Source organism: Marmota monax, unplaced genomic scaffold, assembly GCF_021218885.2.
Source record: "Marmota monax isolate L192 unplaced genomic scaffold, Marmota_monax_Labrador192_F-V1.1 WCK01_AAM20220418_F8-fsc00084, whole genome shotgun sequence".
Classification (NCBI taxonomy): domain Eukaryota; kingdom Metazoa; phylum Chordata; class Mammalia; order Rodentia; family Sciuridae; genus Marmota; species Marmota monax.
In genome coordinates, this window is record NW_026694575.1 from 6,164,771 (window position 1) to 6,188,152 (window position 23,382).

At 57.7% G+C, this 23,382-nt stretch overlaps 1 protein-coding gene across 1 annotated transcript in view; it reads left to right on the top strand.

Annotated features, from left to right (window-relative positions):
* Positions 1-10,288, top strand: part of Fgf18 (fibroblast growth factor 18) — a 28,939-nt gene extending 18,651 nt beyond the window's left edge. Inside the window, exons 4-5 of the mRNA XM_046421377.1 lie at positions 3,714-3,820; positions 9,236-10,288. Coding sequence (XP_046277333.1) covers positions 3,714-3,820; positions 9,236-9,502 — 374 coding nt within the window. The 3' untranslated portion in view covers positions 9,503-10,288. The remainder of the gene's footprint in view (positions 1-3,713; positions 3,821-9,235) is intronic.
* Positions 10,289-23,382: the final 13,094 nt, after the last annotated feature.

Below are 23,382 nucleotides of genomic sequence, written 5' to 3' on the forward strand. Positions count from 1 at the left end.
TTGCTGAGGCTAGACTTGAACTTGAGATCCTCCTGCCTCAGCCTCCTGACTTGCTGGGATCACAGGCGTGTACCACGCGCCCAGCTCTCCTTACTTCTCAGTGTTGGTCATACCTATATGGCGAGCTGTTCATGTACCTGTTAGAACTTACTTATTGGTCATTTCCCATGAGCCAGGCCTGGAATAGGGGCTGGATGTCACAGAGATAATAATCAGATAGATCCTTGTCCCCATCGAACTCACCTTCTTGTAAGTGGGAACAGACAATAAACAGGGTAACGAATTGTGTTAGCTTTCCGTCACTGTACCAACACACCTGAGAGAATCAACTTTAAAAGAGGAAAGGTTTATTTTGGTTCAGTTTTGGAGGTTTGGCCCATTGTCAGTCGGCTCATTGCTTTTGGGCCTTGGTGAGGCAGCATGTCCCAGCAGGAGTGCGTGGCCGGGGAGGCCCTTACCTCAGGGTCACCTGGAAGCAAAAACAGAAGCAAGAGGGGTGTAGGCTCCAATTTTCCCTCCAAGGACATACTCCCAGTGACCCCTACTTCCTCCCACAAGGCCCCACCTCTTAACAGGTTCTGCCACTTCCCAACAGTGCCATGGGCTGGGGACCGAGCCTTTCTTCCTGGGGCCTTTGGGGGGACCCTTATTCAAACTTTAACACAGGATGGTGTAGGAGGTTGAGGCAGGCTGGACTTGGGGAGGTGGTGCCAACATTACACAGCCTGGTCAAGGAAGGCCTCTCTGAGGAGGTGACATCTGAGTGGCCATCTGGAGATGAGGAGCCCCTATGGGATGCTCGGGGCAAGGCAGCCTCCAGGCAGCTGGGCCAGCAAGTGCACAGGGCCTGAGGCAAGAGCATGCTGGGTGTGTTAGAAGAGCGGCTGCTGGCTGGGGCAGGAGGAGGGCGGAAGGGCAGGGGCCAGGGATGTAGGTCCTAGTCAAGAGTTTGGATTTTATTCTAAGTGGGTTGAAGATCCCTAGGAGATTTTTAGCAGGGAAGAGATGTAATTAAATTGATATGTTAGAAGGATTCCTCTGGCTGATGTGTGCAGGGGAGACCAGTGGGCCAGGATGGCAGAGGGAGCCCCTGCTGAATTGCCCAAGTTGGAGAGGAGTCACCACCCCTCAGCCTGGCCTGCCGCAGGCCCCAAGAATGGAACCGAGAGAAGGCTTCAGGCTTCTGAGAGCTGCATCCTGGGGACGTGGGTGTTGGGAGGGGGTGAGGGACGCTGGGCGAACCTGGCCTGGGTGGAGTCTCTCTCCTTCTCTCTCTGAGAACGGCTGCTGCTATTACTCCCTGAGGACTTTACATAATTCTGGCCCGGGTCCCTCCTCATTATGTCATGCGCTGAGCAGAGTCTAGGTCACTCCTCTGCAGGCTGTTGGGGGTGGGCGGGAAGGACAGGCTCTGTCTCCTCTGGCACCGAGGGGGCCAGGCGCAGACCCCCTGGTGCTGCGGAGTGGGTGGAGGTGCAGTCCGGCCCGGACCAGGCCAGCTCTGCCGGCAGCTCCAGCAGAGGCCAGGCGCCCGCTGGCCACCCTGGCCAAGAGCGGTGGGGGTTTCGCCGGGAGGCAGGGCTCCCCAGAGCTGGGACCTCGTCCCTGAGCTCAAGAATCTGCAGAAGAGGCGCGGGGTCTGAACCTCAGTTGCCTCCTCCAGAGACCCTCCAGCTGTGGGCATGCGCGGCGTCGGTGGGCTGGCACGGGAGGCAGAGCTTGGGCACGGTGGAGGCCCTTCTGAGGACAGAGGCCCAGAGGCGCTGGGAGGAGGCTGGCAGAGCAGAGTCTCCCTGGGACTTATCTGGGGTGTCCTGGGCCCCAGCCCCATGCACCGCTGGAACGGGAAGGGCTTCGGGCGGGGCGCTCCCTGGGCAGCAGGCGGGGCGGCAGGCGGCCCTGGGAGCGGGTCCTTGTCCACCCCGTGCACCCGTCCCGGTTTTTCCACTGTTTTTTTTTTTTTTTTTTTTTTAATAGGAAAACAGCTTGTTTTTTTTCAGTTTTTAGGAAACTTAAACCCCAGTTGCTGCCGCCCCTCCCATCCTCGGAGAGCGGAGCTGTCGTGTCCTACAGTCCTCGCGGGTGGGTCCATTTTCTAGGTGCGGAGACTGAGGCCCGCGGGTCCTTGTGCATGCGCCTCCCCTCCCTGCGCTCCAGTGACTGCACCCCGATACCTCCGCTGCCCGGTGGAAGCCCCCGGGTTGTCCTGGTCCCCAAGCCCTCACCACTGCGAGGCCAGAGCGTGGTGAGGGGACGGAGGAAGCCACCCTGGGAGTGGATCTCCGGCCGGGGACAGGGCCTGGATCAGGGGCAGCGGGGTGGCCGGGCCTCCCCAGCTCAGTGGGTTCAGGTTGCTGACTCAGTGTCCCCTGGGGGCGGTGGAGAAGTCCGCCTCCCGTCCCCAGAGTGCTTAGATTCCTGTTAGATCTTTAAATTTTATGTAAATTCCTTTCCCCCCTTGGAAAGGGGGTGGTGGTGTTTAATTAGCAGCAGTGTCAAAGGCGGGCTGAATTAATTACTGGAAATCCCGAGCTCCACCTGGTTTCAATTTGCACAACAGGGTACCGGGGGCTATATTTGTGATTTTTTTTTTATTAAAATCATACCTAGAGTATTTTAGGGGCACTGAGGTACACATTTTGTGGCTCCAAGGATACTGTACTCAGGAATTTGGGGCTGTGATGTTTGTTATGGAGAAGCAAGTCCCTTGTCACTGGAATTAAACTTTTGTGGGTGAGGGAGGGGCAGGTGCTGGGAAGCAGAAGGTCAGGGAAGGCAGAGAGAGAATTACCACAGCCAAAGAAAGCAGCTGTGGGAGGGGAAGTGCTGCTGGGGGAACCAGACATGGGGGTTCGCAGCCAGAGAGCAAAGGGAGCTCAGAGAGGTTGTATGACCTACTCAAGTCACACAGCACCCTGTTGGGGAAAAGTGTGGACTGGCAGAGGGAGGGGAAGGGTCTGGACAGAGCATGTCTATTGGAGGGACAGTCACCCTTTAGTTTCTTGAGCTCCCATTCAGTCAGGGGTTTAGAGGCTCCACACTGGTTACCCAAAGGGAGGCCTTGTGGAACACGGTGGTCTAGCATGGTGTGTCCTACCCTGGAGGAGGAGGAACTGGGTCCTGATTGGGACTTCTGGCCCTTGGGAGATAGTTAGTTACCCTGTAGCTTTGGTGCCCAACAGGAGGGAAGTGGAACATCTTGAATCCCTTTCCCTGGGCATGTGCCTCCTCCCAGTGTCTTGCTGCATCGAGGGCAGAGATGTCGGGGCACCTGCAGGGGTTCCGGTGTCTGCCTGGGGGAAGAGCCTCCAACTGACTTGTGTGTGCTCGTGAGTCGGCCTGCTCCCTGCATCCCGAGACCGAGGCTTCTCAGGGGTGCCGCTGTCCGACCTGCGGCAGGGAGGGGAGTGGGGGTACTGGAGAACTGGGGTGATGGGGAGGAGGGAACATTGGTGTCTAGCCACGGGGCAGAACGGCAGCAGGAGCCCTCTGGGTCCCACATAGGAGCAGAGAGGCCGGAAGGTGGGACAGATGCCCCCAGCATCCTTCTCTGGGCCCTGGGGGCAGGGTGCTTTCATGGGACCTGACAGAGGCCTGTCTCCTGCCTGATTTGGGGGGACAGAGGGACCAGGGATAGAGTCAGGGACCAGGTTGCTGAGCCTTTAGGACTAGACTTTAAAAAACCTGTCTTGTTCTCCTTCTGCCCTTCCAAGCCCAGCTCCTAGTGGAGACGGACACCTTCGGTAGCCAAGTGCGGATCAAGGGCAAGGAGACGGAGTTCTACCTGTGCATGAACCGCAAAGGCAAGCTCGTGGGGAAGGTGAGTGGTGGCCTGCGTTCCTGGACCTGGGGGCTGGGCCGGTGGGGTCCTGCCAGCCCCATGTGGAAGGCCGAAGGGGGTATGCCTGCGCGGGCCCTGTTCCCACGGGCACCTACTCCTGCCCTTCTCTGTGCCAATACCTGCAGCCAGCCAGGCGCGTCGGTGGCTGGACTCTGGTCACAGGCAGGGCCCTGGTCTCTCCTGGCGGGCGGGAGACCTGGCTTGCTCAGCCCTGAGAGAAGTCTAAGGGGCTCTGTGGCCTCCTTCCTACGTGTCCCTGACGTCTGCGAAGAGGGACGGCAGCCCAAGGGCTGTGGCTGCAGCGATCATTTTAACAATCGCCAGGGGTTTAGAGCGCCGCCCAGCAGCGGCCTCCGGAAGCCGGCCGCCTCGTCAGCGCCGGGCCTCACGGTTCTAGCATTTCAGGAAGATTTTATTACTTTGGAACTGGCAAGAGAGCCGCATGTAACAAATTAGGGCCGGGTTGGGGCGCGGGTGGGGTGGACCCAGGGCTGGGGGCGTGAGCTGCTTCTCTGTGTTCCTCCTCTCTTGCTTGCTTGCAAAGGTCACCCTCTGCTACCCCTGGGGGTTAAGTGGAAGGTGCCTCTGGGGTAGCTCTGTGAAGTCAGGTTCTGTCTTCTCTCTATAGGGACTCTTCTCACCCTCCTCCTTGGGACAAAGCCCTGGGGATTATCTTTGCTCATGGGGCCTTGTTGGGGTAAAGGGAGCTGCCCTCTTGTGAAGGCAGGTTTGATTTCCTGAATCCCCAGCTCTTATCCCCGCCCCATACCCATACTGGCCAGGGAGGTGCAGGGAATTGTCACATGCTGGTACCGGCTTCCTTTAACTGAGCACCTACTTTCTTCCAGGCATTGAGCAAAAATGCTTCCAAATAATCCCAGAGATTGGTACCAGCACCATCCCTATTTCACAGGTGGGAAAGCAGAGGCTTGGCCACATCCAGGGGCACTTGTCCCAGATCCCACACTTGAACTAGGCGGGATTCAATGCCTAGTTTGGAAGGAGATTCCAGCTGCACTGCACGTACCAGCCCAAGCAGCTCAGAGAACAAAATAATAGTAACCCAGAGCGGCGGGGATGGAGGAGTGGTTTTAATTAGTGATTCACTCAGCCAGCGCGAGGCGGGCCGGCGAGGGGGTCGGGGCAGGGGCCGGGCGCGGGCGCCGGGTCCCCTGGCCTGGCCAGTCCCCTGGCCGGCTGGCTGCTTCCTGCGGCGGCGGCCCAGCCCCGCGTCAGGCACTTTGTTCTGCTGCCCGCCTGGGCCTCCTCCCAGGCCCAACCTGCTTTGAGTTTGAGGCTCGTTTTTCTCTTTTGCTCCCCAAAGAAGGGACTGGCGGCACCTCCCGTGCCCGGTGCCCACCAAGCCGCCTCGCCCGGTTGTTCCCGGCATCCTGACCCCAGGAGGGCCATCTTGGGGTCAGAGGAGAGGCTGTCCCTGGGCCATCCCGCCGCCCTCCGCCCCTGGGCTGGCCGCTGAGTCACCGCTTCCACAGGAGCCGGCTCTGATTTCCTGCCCCCTGGCCCTCTCTCCCGTCATTAATATTGGTGACGGTTCAGCTGGCGGGCTGTGGGCAGGAGGAGGCCGCCGGGCCCCCTGCCGCTCCCTCCTCTGCCCTGGGGCCCCAGCCCCAGCTCCTTTCTTCAGTGCTGACCCTGCCCAGGGTGCCCCGTCCACCTGTCCCACTCCCTGGCTGGCCAGGCCCGCCCCCTCTGGCCCCCGAGGCTGGGATCGAGCCCCTTGGGCTGCTGTCCGGGCCACGCCCTCCTGGCTGCCAGGCCCAGGTCCTGGGATTCCCCTCCTTGATGGCTGGGGTGTGTCCTTCCTTCCCTGCCACCGCCTGGTTCTGGCCCCACACCTTGCCAGAAATGGCTGCTCCGGCCACCTCCCGGTGTGGGTTCCCAGGCTCCTCGGCTGCCCAGGCTTGTCCTGCCCACGCTTAGAGACCAACGCCCTCCACCTCCGGCCCAGAGCACACCCCCAGGCCCCAGAGTCTGCCCTGGCCGGTGGCCTTCCTTCTGGCTCAGCCTTCAACTACCTCTAGCCATCCCTGGCCCTTGGTCAGTCTCCCCCAGAGTCCTCCCCCCACCCTTCCCTGCCCCTCTGCTCACCTGGGCTGTCACCGCCTGTCCTGGGTCTGTTTCCCCCACCAGCTTGGGAGCTCCTGAGGGTCAATTCGGGATCCACCTGCCCACGTTCAGCAGAGGGGTTCCAGGAGCAGCAGAGAAGTAGGAAAGGTTCTTGCTTTCTGAGGTCGACCCTGCCTCCAGCCAGAATGGCCTCCGTGGGAACCCAGGGTCAGAAGGCTCCCCTGGCCCTGAGGCTCAGCACCCTCCTTGTGAAGCAAGGATGTGGGACTCCATAAAGTTGATCCTTTTCCCCTCGCAGCCAGGTCACCAAGCTACTCCTTTAGCTTGGGGACCCCTGGCCTCGGCTCCTGTGCAGTGGCCCAACAGGGCAGCTTCCTGACCCTGGTGCTGACCGTGGGCATCGCTGGCCAGAGCCCGCATGCAGTCAACCCCTCTGCTGCCTGTGTCAGTGGTGCCCAAGCCCTACCCATGAGCCCCTGCGTGCTCAGGCCACTTCTCTGAAGCCACATCCACCTGGCCCAGGACGGCACTTCCTCTCACTCCAGAGTGGTTTTCAGAGTCTAGCAATACGACCATTGAGGGGTCCTCTTGGGGCAGCAAAGAGCTTCAGACCCTTTTAGGGTAGGGGGCTCCCTGTCCATCAGCATACCTTTAAGACCACTTTGGTTGTAAGTAACTGAAACTCAACTCAAAATGCTTCAAGCAGAAAGAGTTTTTTGGCTTACATAGCTAAAAGAGTCTACGGGTCTGGTTTTACGTAAGGCTTGATCCAGGGACCAGATGATGTTATCAGGATTTAGTCTTCAGATCAAATAGAAGGACTCAGAATCCAGTGTGGAAAGGAGGTCGGAGGTGGGAGTCGGGGGAGGGGATCGAATTCTACTGTGTCACTGAGGTGCTGGGAGGAGCTGTTGACTTCCTCTCAATATGGATGCTCTGCTGCCTGAGCCAACTGAATCCGTGCTTCTGGGGCTGGGGCCTGCGTGTGTTTCAGTCCGAGCAGGGGATCAGCAGGCCACACCTGCTGTCAGGAGCAGAGGCGAGGGTCGGGCTCAGGTGTGGCCAGCTGCTGGTCCTTACCCACTTCTGCCTGTGCTCCTGGTGGGGCACTGGCATCACCAGAGAGACACCTCCCAGCTGTTCCTAAGCGGCCCCCAGTGCTCTGGGGGAGCCCAGCCTGCGGCCTCTGAGCTCTGGTGCTGTGTTCTAGCGCCTTGAACAGCCGTCTGTGGGCTGATGGCGGCTCTGTGGGTTTGGGGCAGGGTTTGGTAGGCAGTGTCTGCTCTTCCCTGCCCTGTCTGCCCATGGACTTCTCTGGAATAGACAAAGGAGAAGTGAGCAAGTCCAGCTCTGCAGGCCCCGTGACCTTGGGCAAGCCCCTTTGTCCAAGGCGAGCTCTGTTTCCTCCCTTGGGCAGAGGGTGGACCTCGCCTGTTAAGAGGAAGAAGTGACACCTGGACGTGGCCATGTCTGACCTGTGGTCAGCGACACATAGATGCTGAAGGAATGCGTAGGGAGACTAGCGGGGCCAGTAAGGGTCTCCAGCCCTCCTCTTGCTCTTCCTCCCTAATCAACGTGTCCCCCAGGAGGGACATTCTAGGATATCGCTGGGCACTGGTCAAGCATCCGGGAGGTGGAGTCTGTTTTCTTTAGATTTGTTTGTGTCACCCCCACCGTATCAGTGAGGCTCTCAGACATCTACCTGTAGGTGCCATGGCCGTCCCTGGCTTGGGCTAAGGAGGAGGCGGAGACGCTGGATGGTCTGGGGCGAAGGCGCCCAGGGGGTTCAGAAGAGGAGTAGAGAGCCTCGTAAAGGAACCAGGGAGGAGGGGAGGAGGCCTGGGAGCTGAAGGGCGCTGGCCGGGAGCTTCCCAGAGGAGGCGGGCACACAGCTGACCCCTGAAGGGTGAAAGTGCTCCAGGCAGGGTCCTTGGGTGGGGCAGGCAGCATGGCCAAGCCTTTGTCCCCTTTGCTCTGATTGTTTCTGAAGACCAGTTGAAGAACCTGAACTCAGGTTAGACAGGCAGCTTCCAGAATTTTCCTTGGGAGACCAGAGCCCGGGCACCACTCCCCTCGCCTGCCTTTGCATTTCCTGGCTGGCCTCCCAACGTTCCCTCACTGGTCCCACTCTCACTGTCCCCTGGGTCCCAAGGGTGTCTCCAGGCCTGCGCCTGTCCACTCTGCGGTCTCTTCCCTTTCTGCAAGCTCAGCGCGTCTGCAGGGCCCTGCCTGCCCTCCGCTCAGAGGTGAACGTTCCTGGGAGCTGCAGCCCGTTTCCCACTTCAGACAAAAGGCTGGAGCCTGCACCTCGGTCCGCACACAGCCAGACCTCTGGCTTCCAAGTTGGCCGGGCGGCCATCCGGAACGAGGAGTGGGCTCGGCCTGAATGTGGAGACGTTGGTTGGAAACTCGAGGGCTGCTGACCCAGGCCTTCCCATGTGTTTCCGCACTCGTCCCCACCGAGCCAACTGGCTGGCTCCGGGAAGTGACACGAAGCCCTGCCAACCCCACTCTCTGTCCAGGCACATCCACGAAGCCAGGCCAGTCCTGAGAAGCCCCCTGTTCTTTAATATTAACCTGAGCATGTCCCTCCTGTGGCTCAGGCTTGCTTAGAAGCAGCGTTCCTCAGTGATGGTCCCATTGACGGTGAGGAATCTGAGGTGGGGAGAGTGCAGGTGGCCAGACACGAGTTCCCCTCTGGGTGGCACGATGGCCGCTTCTGTTTCAGCCTTATGGATTCCTCAAGTTTAAATAGGCCTCTGTTTTTCGAGGTCACTTATGCAAAGGTCTGAAGCCACCCTGTGAATGGATGACCCGGGTCAGGTGGCCACTGTGAGCCAGTCACGGAGGCCACTTGTCACACTGGCTCCTCTGAGCTCTGTCCCTCGCTCCTGCGCTCCTGTCTGTCACCTCCTCCTGTCAGAGACTCTGCAGGGCCAAACTTTGGTCAGGCTGCTGAGGCTTTTCCTGGGTCCACTGTGCAATGCAGTTCTGCCCTTGACACTTGGTCACTCTCCATATCTGACAGCTCCACCTCCCCCCAGGTGATGTCTGGTCGCACTGGCCTGCCTTCATTAGGTTGCTGCCACTAGAATCCCCCTGACCCTGACATTTCCTCTTAGTCATCTCCATCCTCTGTACCCACTGTGCTCCTCAGCTGTGAACTCTGGCTTGCCTGTGCTGTGCTGGGAGTTGAGCCCTGTCTCTCTTCCTTGCTGCAAAATCCCATCGCCACAGCCTCTGGACTGTGGTCCACAAGGACCATTGGATCGTTTTTCTTTAACACTCTTCCTCTCTCTCCTGCAGCCTGATGGCACCAGCAAGGAGTGTGTGTTCATCGAGAAGGTGCTGGAGAACAACTACACGGCTCTGATGTCTGCCAAGTACTCTGGCTGGTATGTGGGCTTCACAAAGAAGGGGCGGCCTCGCAAGGGCCCCAAGACCCGGGAGAACCAGCAGGATGTGCACTTCATGAAGCGCTACCCCAAGGGGCAGGCAGAGCTGCAGAAGCCCTTCAAGTACACGACGGTGACCAAGCGGTCTCGGAGGATCCGCCCCACACACCCTGGCTAGGCCGAGGCCTGAGGCCCCCCGGACCCACTCACACTCCCCGAGAACGGCATCAGAGGAATATTTTTACACGAAAAATAAGGAAGAAGCTCTATTTTTGTACATTTGTGTTTAAAAGAAGACAAAAAAAAAAAAAAACTGAACCAAAACTCTTGGGGGGAGGGGCGATGGGATTTTACTGTTGACTTGAAACCCCCGGTGACAAGACTCACGCAGAGGACTGCTGTCAGCCCACGGGTGCCTGCCCCTCTCGCTGCAGGAGTGCAGCTCTAACTTGTCCCCAGAGGACTCAACGAGGGAGCCGACACTCCGAGAAACCAAAGTTCTTTTTCCCAAAGGTTCTGAAAGCAAAGAAAGAAGGAAAAGAATAAAGAAAAAAAAAAAAAAAGAGAGAAAGTAGGGCCCCTTCCCACAACGTCCCCATGTCCCCAGCCCAGCCCTGCCCAGACTCAACAAAAATCGCTCTCTGGTTTGCAGTCAGTTATTTATTGTCTGCTGTCCCGAGACACCGCGCAGGGGAGGCGCCCAGCGCTCCGCGCCCGACTCCGACGACAGACGGCCTCGTCCAGCCGCGGCGCCCTGCGCGTGCGCGGTGCTGGAGGACGCTGCTGTGGACCTTCTCGCTCACGTGACTAGTACACCAATGATAAGGGGATACTTTAAAACCAGCTATATTATATATATATTATATATATAAGCTATTTATTTCACCTCTCTGTATATTGCAGTTTCATGAACAAGTATTACTGCCTCAACAATTAAAAACAACCGACAAATTATTTAAAAATCCACGAGGCGAGTGGTGGCTGGGGTGGGCTGGGCGGGGCAGCTGCTCCGTGTCCTGTGGGTCTTAGTCTTTGCTCCCCGGCTGGGGCCTTGGGTCATTTGTTCCTGGATTCCCTCAGCGCTCAGCACTGAGCAAGCAGCCTCAGAGAGAGGACAGTCTGACGGGACACTGTGACTGTCACCCAGCATTTCCCGTGCATGGCCTACGGGCCAAGGTTCAGAGCCCATGGGGAGCATCACTTTCAGGAACCCAGTGGGACCTCCCTTCATTTGTTGATTTAGTGAAGGCTTCATCCACTGAAATGTGTTCATGAAGCACCTAAGTGCCAGGCAGTCCCCTAGGTCTGGGAGGTTATTGAAGAACAACACACACACATACACAGAGTCCTGCCTCACAGATGGGCTAGACCAGGGGACATAGTCAGTGGGTCCAGGTCAGTTTGGCACCTGGGATTTCTGTCCTCAGACTCGCGCCTGGGGGGCGAGGAGTGTGGCTCCAGCGCCTGTTCTCCAGGTGGCCCCAGGTTGAGAGCAGATGGGAGGCGCGGGCCCTGAGCCTGGGCTGAGTGGGAGACTCGGCTCTCTGGCTTCTCCTGGCTCCAGCCCACGTCTCTTCCTGGTAAACTGTGTTCCTCGTGGGACAGCAGAGTGACCGAGGCCTCTGACCCCTCTTCTGGGGTCCTGCTGCTGTCATCTGCCTCTCTTGAAAGCTCCTTCCCCTGAGACTGGCCAGACAGGTCCCCACGAGGCCCTTGGAGAGGAGGGGACAGGGCAGGGAAGGGTTCCCTGCTGGGCTGATGCCAACGTGGAGGTGCAGAGCCCCTCTCCCCCCAGGCCCTGCCCGCATGCCTGTGTCCACTTCCCGCCCAGCTCTGGACACTTCCTTAGAGCCTGTGAAGTTCTGGAGGTGGGCAGCCTCCCTGAGCCCTCGGGAGCTTGCGTGGAAGGTACAGTTACTACCCCAGGTTTTAGATGAGGAGACCGAGGCTGGGAATCTCCAAGCCAGGTGTCCAGGTCGCTAGATGAGGACGTGGTGGGGCCCCCTCTCTATGTGGCTGCTCCTTGGTGGGAGCCTCTGCTTCAGGCGCATTCTGGTGGCTTCCTGGGCACTGGGCCAGCATGTCCATCTGTAGCTCAGTGGGGGAGAGGTGCTCCCACCTTGACAGATGAAGAGACTGCCCGGAAAGATCATCCACTGGCCCAGGCCCCTCAGTAAGCAGGTGACAGCCAAGACCCTTGGGATGACCCTTTCTGTCACTGTGACAGAAGGCCTGAGATAACTGCCTAAGAAGAGGTTTGTTTGGGCTCAGTTTGGAGGGTCCAGTCCGTGATCATTTGGCCCTCATGTTTTGGGCTTGTGGAGACACAGCACATGGGGGGACAGTCCCTGTGCAGATCCAAACTGCTGTCTTCATGGCAGAAGCAAAAGAGAGAAAGAGGAGGCCCGAGGCTGCTTCAAGGGCACAGCCCAGAGACCAAGGGCCGCCCCCAGGCCCCACCCCGCACAGTGGCCCCTGGGGAACCTCGCCCTGAGTCCCTGAGCTTGGGTCCTGACCCAGAGCGCAGCCCCCGAGGTTCTGTCGTCCCCAGGCAGCGGTCCTGTGTCGCGCCTTCACTCTCCATCAACGCCGTTTATTGAAACAACCTCCCTGTGAGGAAGACGCTCTGTGGCCTCAGCACTGGAAGGTTCCGCGTGGAATTAAGGCGTCAAGCGGCGCAGCGCTGCCCCAGGTCCCACGCTCATTCCCTCCCCACCCCGCAGACGGGGTTCACTCCTGCCGGGGGCCGGCGTCACACGGGCACCACGACCTAAAGGGCCGCTGCCCTCAGGGCGCGTGCTTCCCCTGGGGACACGGACAGAACCGAGCAGGCCAACCCTGGGGGACACAGAGTCCAGCCCAGGAAAAATCAGGCCAGGTGGGGGCGGGGCTGCTGCCGGGGGCGGGGCTGCGGAGGTGGGCTTTCTGAGCAGGATTGAAGGAGGAGGGAGGATCCCCCTCCACGTGGAGGGGAAGCAAACTCCAGGCGGAGGGGACAGAGGGCTGGAGCCTGCAGGGCTCTCAGGGGACAAGGAGGCCTGGGGACAAGGAGGCCTGGGGCCAGAGCAGGGTGAAGGGAGGGGGCACTGGAGGGATGCAGAGTGACCGGAGCTTTGGCTTGGCGTGCGATGGGCAGCCAGGCCTGAGGGACCTTGCACTTTAAAGGAGAAGGAAGGACAGATGCTAGCCTAGTAATGCCCAGCACCCTGAGCCTGGCAAGCTGGGCATCCACCCTGGCCCTGGGCTGCCTGCTGCTGCTGGCTCTGGCGCCCCTCCCAGCACACGCCAGGCCCTCCCCAAAGCCTTGCCCCTATTCCCCTGGGGCTGTAGGGCCTGTGGTCATTTCCTCTTCTTGCCTCTTTAGAGTCCCCTTCGCGGGAAGATGTGGGCCTGGCTCTGTTTAGATAGAGCTTCCTGGACATTCCCGAGTTACAAGGAACATGTTCATGATGAGCACCGTGGACAGCAGGGAGCTCTTCCAGCCAGGATGGTGGCGTCTTAGGACACTTGCTGGGGGAGGAGGCTGTGGGGCCTCCTTAGTCGTAGTCCGCGGGGGCAGGGAACTCCAGTTCTAGCAGCTGCAGCCGCGCCCTCCAGAGTTCCTGTTCTGAACCAAGCACAATCTCGTTGGCCCCCCAGGTGGTCTGAGGCAGGTGTTCTCAGCCCCATTTTACAGAGAGGCTCAGAGATGCAGTCACCTGCCTGAGGTCCTGCTGCCAGTAGACAGAGGAGCTGAAATCGGACCTGGGCCAGTCTGTCCAGGTCTGGTTGCTTTCTGCTCTCCGACTCTCTCCAGGTGTCTCTCTCAGTACCAATCCACCGGCTCTGTCTCAATGCCCATTGTCTCCCCCACCCCCCAGGGAGGACAGATACAAGTTGTATTCCCGGTGCCTGGGGATGGGTCTCCCCAGCCCCCTGCACCCTCCAGGTGACTGTTTCATGGAGTGTCCAGAGACCTGGGACCTGGAGCCCCTGAATATCTCTGGCCACTTTGCCTGCTGGGCAGTCTGGGAGTGGCACGCTCAGGGCCCCATCACCTTTGACCTTGCAGGGCTGATGTTATGCTAAAGAAAAGCAAAAAGTTCTTCCTTCTGGAAAGGCCTCTGCCAATGCTCCCTCCTGTCCTCCCTCTGCTCTTTCCAGGAGGAGGTGGCTCAGACTCAGAGAGGGGGAGTGCCTTGCTCCAGGTCACCCAGCGAGTGACGACAGAGCCTGTTAGATGCCCAGTTAGTAGTTACGACCTAGGAGATGCAGACGGAGGCGAGCCTGGGGCCAGGACACCCTCTCAGCATCCTTCCAAGTTGGTTTCTAGGATCCAAGTGAGCAGAGAGCAGGGCAGAAGGTGGCCGTGGCACTGGTCCTCAGCCCCCGCCCCTGGTGACAGTGCCCAGGGTCTGCGTGCTGAGCCAGGAGAGGTGGACCCGGCCTTAGTGTTTCAAGGGACAAGAACAACAGTGGGCCCCAAGTCCAGGACACACATGGGTTTGGGGATAAGATGCCCTTACACCTCCCCCACTGTGGGTCTTCTGCCCCTGTGACTGACCCTCTTCCTACTCCATAGCTGCCCTTGAGGTCACCATAACGTGCCACTCCCTAATCTGGCATGGGGCTCCCAGGAAGGTGAGTGCTTGGCATTGTCCCTGTTACCAGGACCCCCGTTCCATGGGCACAAGAGCCTGGGAGACTCAGGCCATGGAACAGACTCGAGGTCCCCCGGGAGAAAACGGCACAGCTGAGACTTTTTTTTTTTTTTTTTGAGACAGGGTGTGGCTATGTTGCCCAGGTTGGCCTTGAACTGGTGGGTTCCAGTAATCCTCCTGCTTCAGCCTCCCAGGTAGCTGGGACTAGAGGCAGGTGGCCACCCCTGGCCAGAGGGAGAAGCCAGCCCAGGCCTGCTGTTCCCAGTCCGCACTGCTCTCTTGACTCTCTCCTTCCCGCCTCTGCTGAGGATGCAGTGGGAACCAAGCTCCAAAGTTTGGAGCAAGACATGTGCTGTGGCCCTGGTGGGGCGGGTAGGAGGATCCTCTGTGTGACAGTGCCACAGGCTGCACTTGTGGGCAGGCTGCGGGGATTCGTGGCCCCAGGCCCAGAGCAGGACCTCGGGGGATGCCCTGCTGGCTGCCCCACCGGCTGGAGCCTTGCCAGGCCAGGCCGCCATGCCCAGGGCCTGAAAGCCCCATAAACAGGGCAGAGGCCCCCTCCCCCCAGCCGTGGGACCGGGCTCCAGAGGAACAATGGTAAATTAGGTGTTACAGATGTGAAGGGTGCGCCCACCACGCAATTAGCCGGTGGGTCTGGTAGAAACATTAGGCACAGTCGGGGACCAGATGGCGGCAGGGCTCAGCCTCGCAGGCTGTCCCGGGACGTGCCTGGCTTCCTGGCGGAGGCTTCAGCCCTGGCAAGGAGGGGGGGGTGCAGGTAGGCCTTCCTGGGGCCCCCTGCAGAGCCCGCCCCTGATTAACTGCCCCCCCCCCCATGGGCCTCGCAGACCTAATTAGCACTTGCTAGAATTTCTGTTCAGCTCTACCATGGAGGGAGACCTTTCAAAGTTCCTGCTCCCTGGGCTGACCGCTCTGCAGCTGCAGGCCCCAGGTCGCCCTCTGGGGTGGGTCAGCAATGCCTGCCGATTTTAAGACTGTCCTGGACCTAAGTTCCCTTGGTCCACCTGGTTCAGAGCATGCTTAGTCCTCTGAGATACTAACTCTTACCTGTTTCCTGCCAACAAGGAAACTGAGGCTCAGAGACGCCACGTTGCTTGCTCCAGGTCACCAGTGTGACTTCCCAAATGTGGCCTGTGACTATTACACCACCCAGCAGTCCACCCCACCCCCTCAAGGCATGTTATTCCTGTTTCACGAGGGAAGGAAGAGCACAAAGGCAGAGGGACTGGCTCAGAGTCACACAGTTATTAAGCAACTGTGAAGCCAGGATTTGGAACTACGTCTATGAGGTGTATTGACCTTGCCTCTCCTCTGAAGAGAGGAGGCTGCACCTTTGCTCCCGTTCTTGTGTTGTTCGGGATTACTTGGGCTACAAGAGATTGAAACACATGGAAAGTGACTTGGGTCAATAAGGAAAATCATTTGCTTGTGTAACAGGAAAGTAGCCGGGCATCTGGCGTCAGGTAAAGCTGGATCCAGGTGCTCAGTTTCCTCTCCTGGCTCTCTGCTATGTTTGCTTTACTCTCGGGGAAGCTTTCCCTGTCTTTCCAGGCTTATGTTCTACGGGATTGATCACTTCTGCAGAAACCTATCTTTCCCAGAGACTCCAGTAAAATCCCAGGGCTGACTCTGATTGGATCCACCCTCTCTCTAGCACATTCTTGAACCAGCCACTATGATCAGGGAGACAGAACCTTTGAACTGGTCAAGCCCAGGTCATGAGGTGGGATGGGGGAGCGATGAGTCAATGCTACCTAACTATAAGGTCCAACAGTGGGGAGGGGACTACTCAAGGGAATGTGATGTGGTGCCACCAGGAGAAAGGTTATGAAGACAGCAAGGGGGGTCTGTGCCAGTGAGAGTCACCTATGGGTAAGCACCAGCAGTCCCGGAGCCTGAGCACACAGGGCAGCCTGCCCCACAGGTCTGCGGCACCTGAAGAACAAGATGCATGTCCAGTGCTTCCAAAGGAGGCCCATACTGCTGCTCTGAGGCCAGCCTTGGGGACCCCTGGTCTGCACTTCTCCCGTGCTCTGCTGGGTCTTGGGGGAGTGTTGTCCCGCAATTTCAAAGAGGAGGTCAGCACTCCAGGCTGAGGGGGCAGGATGCCTTAGGGCAAAACAGCATCTGGGTGAGGCCCCCTCATCCTGACTTGGAGGGAAGATACTGTCATTTAACGTCTACAGAGTGGTGCTGGCTGCCATAAAGCCACATTCCCTTGTGTGCCCCCCTTTTAAAAAAAATATCGGGGATTGAACTCAGGGGCACTGGATCACTGAGCCACATCCCTAGCCCTATTTTGTATTTTATTGAGAGACAGGGTCTCACCGAGTTTCTCAATGCCTCCGCCATTGCTGAGACTGGCTTTGAACTCGCAACCTTCCTGCCTCAGCCTCCCCTGCCACTAGGATTACAGGCAGGGGCCACCGCACCTGGCCACACCCCTTTTTAAAACTTGGGCATGCATGTCTTTGCCGTCCCTGTGGTTTATTCATCCCCAGAGAGAGGACATTAGATTTAGATAAACAGGTTACAGGCGAGATCCACTCCGCGGTGTGCGTGTGTGTGTGTGTGTGTGTATCCCAAAATGATCGAAAGAGGCTCATGAGCAAGGAAATGTCTAGACCCTGCGGGTCCAGGCTGTGCGCCTATGTGCTCTGCGCCCACACGCAGAAGGACCGCATCAAGCGGGAACCGGCCCCCTGGCCACCCACAGGGTGCAGCTTCCACGCGGCCCCTGCGCTGCGGTAGCGGGTTCCAGGCAGCGGGAGAAGAGGGTGCGCAGGGTGGCCGAACCTCTGGCTGCACAGAGAGGGCGCCCGGGCAGAGGAGGGATGCGGAGAGGCTAGAAGGCTCAATGGAGGTTCAACTGCAGAAGGAAATGGGCCAGGCAGAGGTGGACAGGGACTGGCGAGTCTGGAGGCTCACGCAAGGGCAGCGTGTTGGGGGGCGGGGGCAGTAGGGAGCGGGCAGCTGCACCCCTGCGCCCCTGCCCTGCCCGGCATCACCTGCACTCACGGCCCGCACGGCCACGCCAATGCACGGTGGGCCCTGGCCTCCCTGCCGCCTCCCGCCTCCCGTGGTCTCTCGGTGCCAACTCTGTCCTGGCTTCCTTGGAGCTAGAGACGCCCTGGCACACTCTGCCCCTGCAGGTCTGTGGAGGGGACGGTTGACAGTGACTGCGAGGCGCAGGGGGAAGGATGGGGTGGGGAAGGCTGCGGTGGAGGAGGAGGCCCTGCAGAAACCCAAGCGGGGAGAAGGGGTTGTCGCGACAGGGAGCTGCAGCCAGGGCCCAGACCTGCCCCGTGCCCCTCTGGGAAGAGGAGGACGAGCCAGGGCGGGGACCTGAGTCCGGCACCAGAGCAGTGGCCACTTCTTGGGAAGAACGGGGAATGGGAAAGCTGGAAGGGACCTGCGTGGTCTCTGTGCTGCTGGAGACCCCGAGGCCAGGGCGGGTGGAGCTGGGTGGTGGCCATGGGTCCCGGCCCCCTCAGCTTCCCTGGGCTGCTTTTGTCACAGGCGAGGTCAGCTCCTCTCTGACCTCACCTTGGGGCTGAGCAGCCACTGGGGACCACGTGTGGGTCAGTGGTTCTCAGCGGGGGTGGTTTTGTCCCTGGGGACATGGGGCAGTGTGTTGCAACATCTGGGGGTGGAGGCCTGCTGCTCTAGTGGGTACAGCCCGGGCGCTGAGTCTCACCCACAATAGACAGGACAGCCCACAGCAAGGAGCTCTCCCACTGTGTCAGCTGGGCCAAGTGGACACACCTGAGCCTGCACCCATTATTTTGGGAGCCTGGCAAAATGAGTTTCTAACCCCACCCACTTCTCCATTTATTGATGGACTTCTATGCAAAAGAATGTCTCTCCATCAGCTACCCTCTGATGCGCATGCCATCCCTACCCAAAGACCCCAGTGTCTGATTCTCTTCATTCACTAGTTTTCAGAATGTTGCTAACTAGCATCCTCCAAAGATGGCCAGTGAGCTTTTTTAAAGGGTCTCCAAGAACCTTCTTTTTTTTTTTTTTTTTTTGGAACCAGAGATTGAACCCAGGGAGCTACATCCCTAACCTCCCCCCTTTATTTATTTATTTTTATTTTGAGACACAGTCTCACTAAGTTCTTAGGGACTCTCTAGGTTGCCGGGCTGGCCTCGAACTTGCCATCCTCCTGCCTCAGTCTCCTGAGTCATTGGGGTTACAGCTGTGAGCCACCATGCCTGGCTTTCTAAGAACTTCTGTATTTTAAAACTTACTTAATGCTTTCCAAACCCTAGCAATGGCTATTCTTTTTGAAGTTGCAGTCATCCACATCTGGCCAGTGAGGACTCCAAGTGTCCTTTTCCCATCGTACTCGTGCTTTTTTTTTCTATTAATTAATTTATTTTAATTAGGTGCATATGACAGCAGACTGCACTTTGACTCATTGTACACAACTGCAGCACAGTGTCCCTTTCTCTGGTTGTACACAGTGTAGTGCTGCACCATATGGACAGTCATACATGTCCCTAGGGTAATGCTGTCCATCTCATACCCATACTTTGATGGTTTCTTTGCTTTCTGGTGTGACAAGAGGTCTCAGGTCATCCCCACATGCCCTACATTTCCCACCTCCAACCTGGGATCCTTTTTTCCTCCCGGGCCTGCGTCATTTCAGCCACTTGGCTCTTTGGACAGGTTCTGGAGCGCACCTCAGGCTCCTGGGATGACTGACGGCAGGACAGGACTCTCAGATTGCTCCCTCTCCCTCTTTTAGCCTCCCCCTCCCACTTTGCCCCTCCACACCCTCCACATGGGCTGGGAGGCACCTGGGGAGAATGGGGGGGCGCCTGGGGAGAATGGGGGGCGCCTGGGGAGAATGGGGCTGAGGTCAGCAGGAGAGGGCTGGGAATCAGGCTCCGTGGGGCAGGGGCACCTGCTGGCCAGAGAACGCTCCTATTAGAAGAGAAACCACCCAGGAGGGAGCAATTAGCTAATTTGGGAATCCAGGACTTGCTTTTATTTTACTGGCAATTTTAATCCTGCAATAACCTTTGACCTAAACCTCGGGCAATTAGTGGCTGCCGTAGAGAGCGCGGAGGTGGGCTTGAACTTCTGCCTCCCTGCCGCCAGGCAATACCGTGTATTCTGTTACATGTAATTCAGGTAAAAGGGGTTGTTAAGCTAACAGATTATTATTTCCCACAATAGACACTCCAGCCCAGTCAAAGAGTTGGCCCTCCGGGCAGACTGTTTTGTCTGTGAGCAAAGCCTGCATTCCGCCAGTCCCCTCTCCCCTCCTCCCGCTCCCCTGTGCCCTCCCTCACCCGCAATTCAGCAGACTCAGTGTAAGGAGCTCGCCCCGCCACCCCATTCTTACCCGCAAGGCTCTGGGTTCCTTTGCCATCCCTCCCATCTCAGTAGGGCCTTGCAGCCTGGTGACTGAGACAGGTTCATAGCAGATTAGTTATAAATTGTAGGGGGACTGGGATGGTGTCTGGGGCAGAGCCCTTGCCCAGCAGGTCCAAGTCCTGGTGTGATCCCAGCACCAGGCGGGCACCCCACACCATCATGTACCCATCATCTATCTGTTAAATTGAGTGTATGGCAATCCAACAAATCTAGGTGACAGAAGTAGATGGCAGGCAGTGGTCTGTGGAAGAGTTTAGAAGGGGAGAGAAGGCTGGCCACAGGGGTTCTATCCAGGTGGGGAGGTATTTAAAAGGAGGTATGGAAAAGAACATGACTGGCTTCTCACTATAGAATGCAGACTTGGCTCAGGGTCCGTGCTCCCTGGTGGGGTCATGGGCTTTGGAGACACCTCCCTCCATCTTCATCCTCAGGGGTGGGTCTGATTTCTCATCCAATGGTGCTAATTGCTTTCTTTCTGCCAGTACCCGGCTTAAGGGGAGAGTGATCATGTTCTGGTCAATGAACTACGAGGGGAAATTGGGGGGTGGGGTGGGGCATGCTTCTAAAGAAGTTTCTAGAATCTTAAAAACAGACACAAAGAAGTTGTGATCCCTTTTCTGAGTCTGGATTTTGGTGAGGATGTGATGGTGGAGGTGTTGCAGCCATTTTGCAACCACACAGAGAGTTAGCTGTTGCACCAAGGGTCTCACTGACTTGCCCAGTGCCTAGTCGTTGCTGAGGTCGATTTTGAACTTGCGATCTTCCTGCCTCGGCCTCCTGCGGCTTTGAGGAACTACAGGATGGCAGAGCAAAGAGATGGGAGGAACCTGGGTTCTTAATGACATCGTTCATCTGCTGAATTAAGCTATGTGGGGTCTTCTCATTGATGTAACAAACTTCCTTGTATACAAACTTCTTTCAGTTGGGTTTTCTGTTATGTGCTGCTGAAAGATTCCCAATTGATACAAAGAGGAGGTGGAATTTGAAGAACGAGGCATGAAAAGAAGGGAGAGAGTATTTCAGGAAGAAGACACGATCCAGACAAAGGTGCTGAACAGAAACAGCACATGGCGAAATGTTAGTTCACGGCAGGTCCAGTCCAGAGAGGTGAGGTCAGAGGCTCAGCCAGGTCAGGGGGAGCCCCTTCCCTCCTTTGCTCCCCTGCCCTCCACTCCTCCTCTTCCGCCTCTTCTCCGGGTCTGGCTGGAGAGGAGATGCAGGCGCAGCCCCGGTATCCTGGCTCTCAGGGGCTTTTAGTATTTTTCTGTACCAGCCCCATGCACAGAGGTTCTGTCTCCTCTGGGCAGAGTTTCAGCAGCCCAGTGGGGACAGGAGCCGGTTTGTAAACATGCTCAGCTGTAGGTGAGAGGGGGTCCACGGCTCAAGGACTAACATTTGCTTTTTTTTTTTAATCATTATGAGTTTATTTTGATGATTAATTTCTATATATGGAAGAAATCTTAATTTTCCTTTTAAGTACATACAAGCAAGGAAAAAGAATTAAGGGAAACTAGTTGGCAATGTGGCAGGTGGTATGTGGACGTAGTAAAATTTGTGCAATAAGAATTAAATATGTGCGTGTTCCTGCATGTGCACCTGCCTGTGCAGGTGGGCGACCTGCTTGGCTGCTCAGTCCTTTCCCCAGTCACATGAGAACAGGGTTCTTTTGTTGTTGTTGGGGGTGGTGGTTTTGGTTTTGGTACCAGGGATTGAACCCAGGGGTGCTTAACCACTGAACCACATTCCCAACACTTTTTTAAAAAAATATTTTATTTAGGGACAGGGTCTCACTGACTTGCCCAGTGCTTGGTCGTTGCTGAGGCCGGCTTTGAACTAGCGATCTTCCTGCCTCGGCCTCCTGTGGCTTTCAGGAACTACAGTTTCTGGAGCTTGAGTGAGTGCACCTGGAGACGCCTCTTCTTAGATGGCCTTGCCCATCCTGCTATGTGGCCCAGGCGTTTTCAAACGAAGGCCCTCTCTGGTGACGGAGGCCAGGAGGCACCAGGCTGGGCAGCTACGATCAGCCTGCGTCTTTCCCTCCTAAGGGCCCAGAGCTGGAGAGAGGGAGGCTGGAGAGAGCGAGATCGAGGAGATGCAGCTGATCCTTATTAATTCTGGAATCACGCTGCAGAAATGAGCGAACCCGGGCCGTTGCTCAGAGGTGGGCTCCTGTGAGCTTCGGGTCCCAGCGTCTTCATCACCCAATCCAGCCCCCAGAGCCCTGCGGTGCGCATGCGCTGCTCGCACACCTTGCTGGACAGGTGTAGTTGATGGGTTAGCCCCGGCCGCAGGGACCTTTCACCGCCTGGGCGAAGCTCCCGGGCACCTGCCTTTCTCTGCAAGGTGCTTCAGGGCGATGCCTGGTGCAGAATCACCAAGGAAAAGCTCAAAGATGAGCCAATGGTGGCACTACCTGGATCCTGACCAGGAGACTTGTTCACGACACGCAGGTGGGAGGAGGGTTTGCCTCGGGTCACGCAGAGATTTTCACCCGCGGGTTTGTGGCCAGGGTGTTCCGGAGGTGCTGGCGGGTGTGGCAAGTAGGCGAATTCCCAAAGATGGCATCTGTGAACAGCAAGAGTCAGCGACTGCGTCCGCCTGTCCACGGCTCTGGGCTCTGTGGGTGGGTCCCTGGCTCCGGCTGCCCCTGCCCTTCTCCTGGCTCGGGGTATTCCATTTTTGCTGGAGCCTATGAGATATTTCCAGGCCCTTCCCACATCCATCCACTTTTGTGGCCCCAGGCGGTTCCCACTGGAATTCTGTTGCTTACAACCCAAAGGTTCTCTGGATAAAGAAAGCCCAGCACACAGTAGGTCCTCAGGAAGCGCCAGTCCTGCTTTCTTTCACGGAGTGCAGGGTGGCTGAAGGGAGCCGGTGAGGGGGCGTCTGGGAAGGCGGAGGAGAGGCCCCTAGATACGTGCAGGCCCCACGCCGCCTGAGTGTCGTGTCAGGCTCTCCTCTCTGCTGCGCAGGGCCGTCACTTCTTGCCATGTTCCAGCACAGATGGAAAAGTCACCGAGTTACAAACCCAGTTGCAAGCTATTTTTGGTGGAGCCGTGTGTGTGTGTGTGTGTGTGTGTGTGTGTGTGTGTGTGTGAGAGATGCACGCGCTGGGATTCTTGGCCACCGCCTCTGTTTGTATCAGCTGTCAGCAAATCCGAGGCGCCGTCCAGGTTCGCGGTAATTCATTACATTAATTAACCACGTTTGCGGACGGGGCGGGGGGCCGAGGGGGGTGCGGGGGAGGGAGCCGCCGCATTGTTGTGTCTCAGCCTCCCGGGTCAGAGTTTCCACGGTTTGATGGGCTGCCATCGCCTGCACATGTGTCCCCTAACACGAGGACCTTGATGAAATCATCATGTTTACATCTCTGAATATTCTCTGCAGATGATGCGTGTGGCGGGAAGCCAGAGGCAAAGAGCATTCCAGAACTTGGCTCTAGAGGCTCAGCTCTGTACCCAAAAGAGTTTGGAATTACCCTGACGTCGATACCAAACTGGGCATCCTTCTGTATGGCTTTCTCCCCGCCAGGCCCTGGGCTGCCTGCCTGGCAGAGGCCTGTGCAGGACCAGTGGCATGGCCAGCTCCACCAGGGACCCAGTGGGGGGTCCCCTCCCCTGTCCTCTCTGCTGTGTCAGTGAGCAGGTCAATGCCTGTCCAGGGGCCAGGCCTGGGACCTGTGGGTTGGTCTTCACTCTTGCCACTTCCCGACTCCATATCCTGTCTGTTCCCTTCATTGCCCTGTCTCAGTTCTCAAGCCTCAGCTGGGCCTCCACCACCTCTGACCTGAACAACAGCACCTCATTTCTAATCTCCTTCCTTCCCCCTCCTCTTCCCTCCATCTTTCCTGTAGCTTGCGGCCCCAGGAATTTTTCTTAAATGCAAACTGAAGCACATTGCCCTCCTGCTTAGATTCCCCCGTGCCTTCCCGCTGAACTTGGGACTCCGCGATGGCTAATAAGGCCCTTTCTGACCTGGCCCTTCCAATATCCTGTTCAATTCCAAGCCT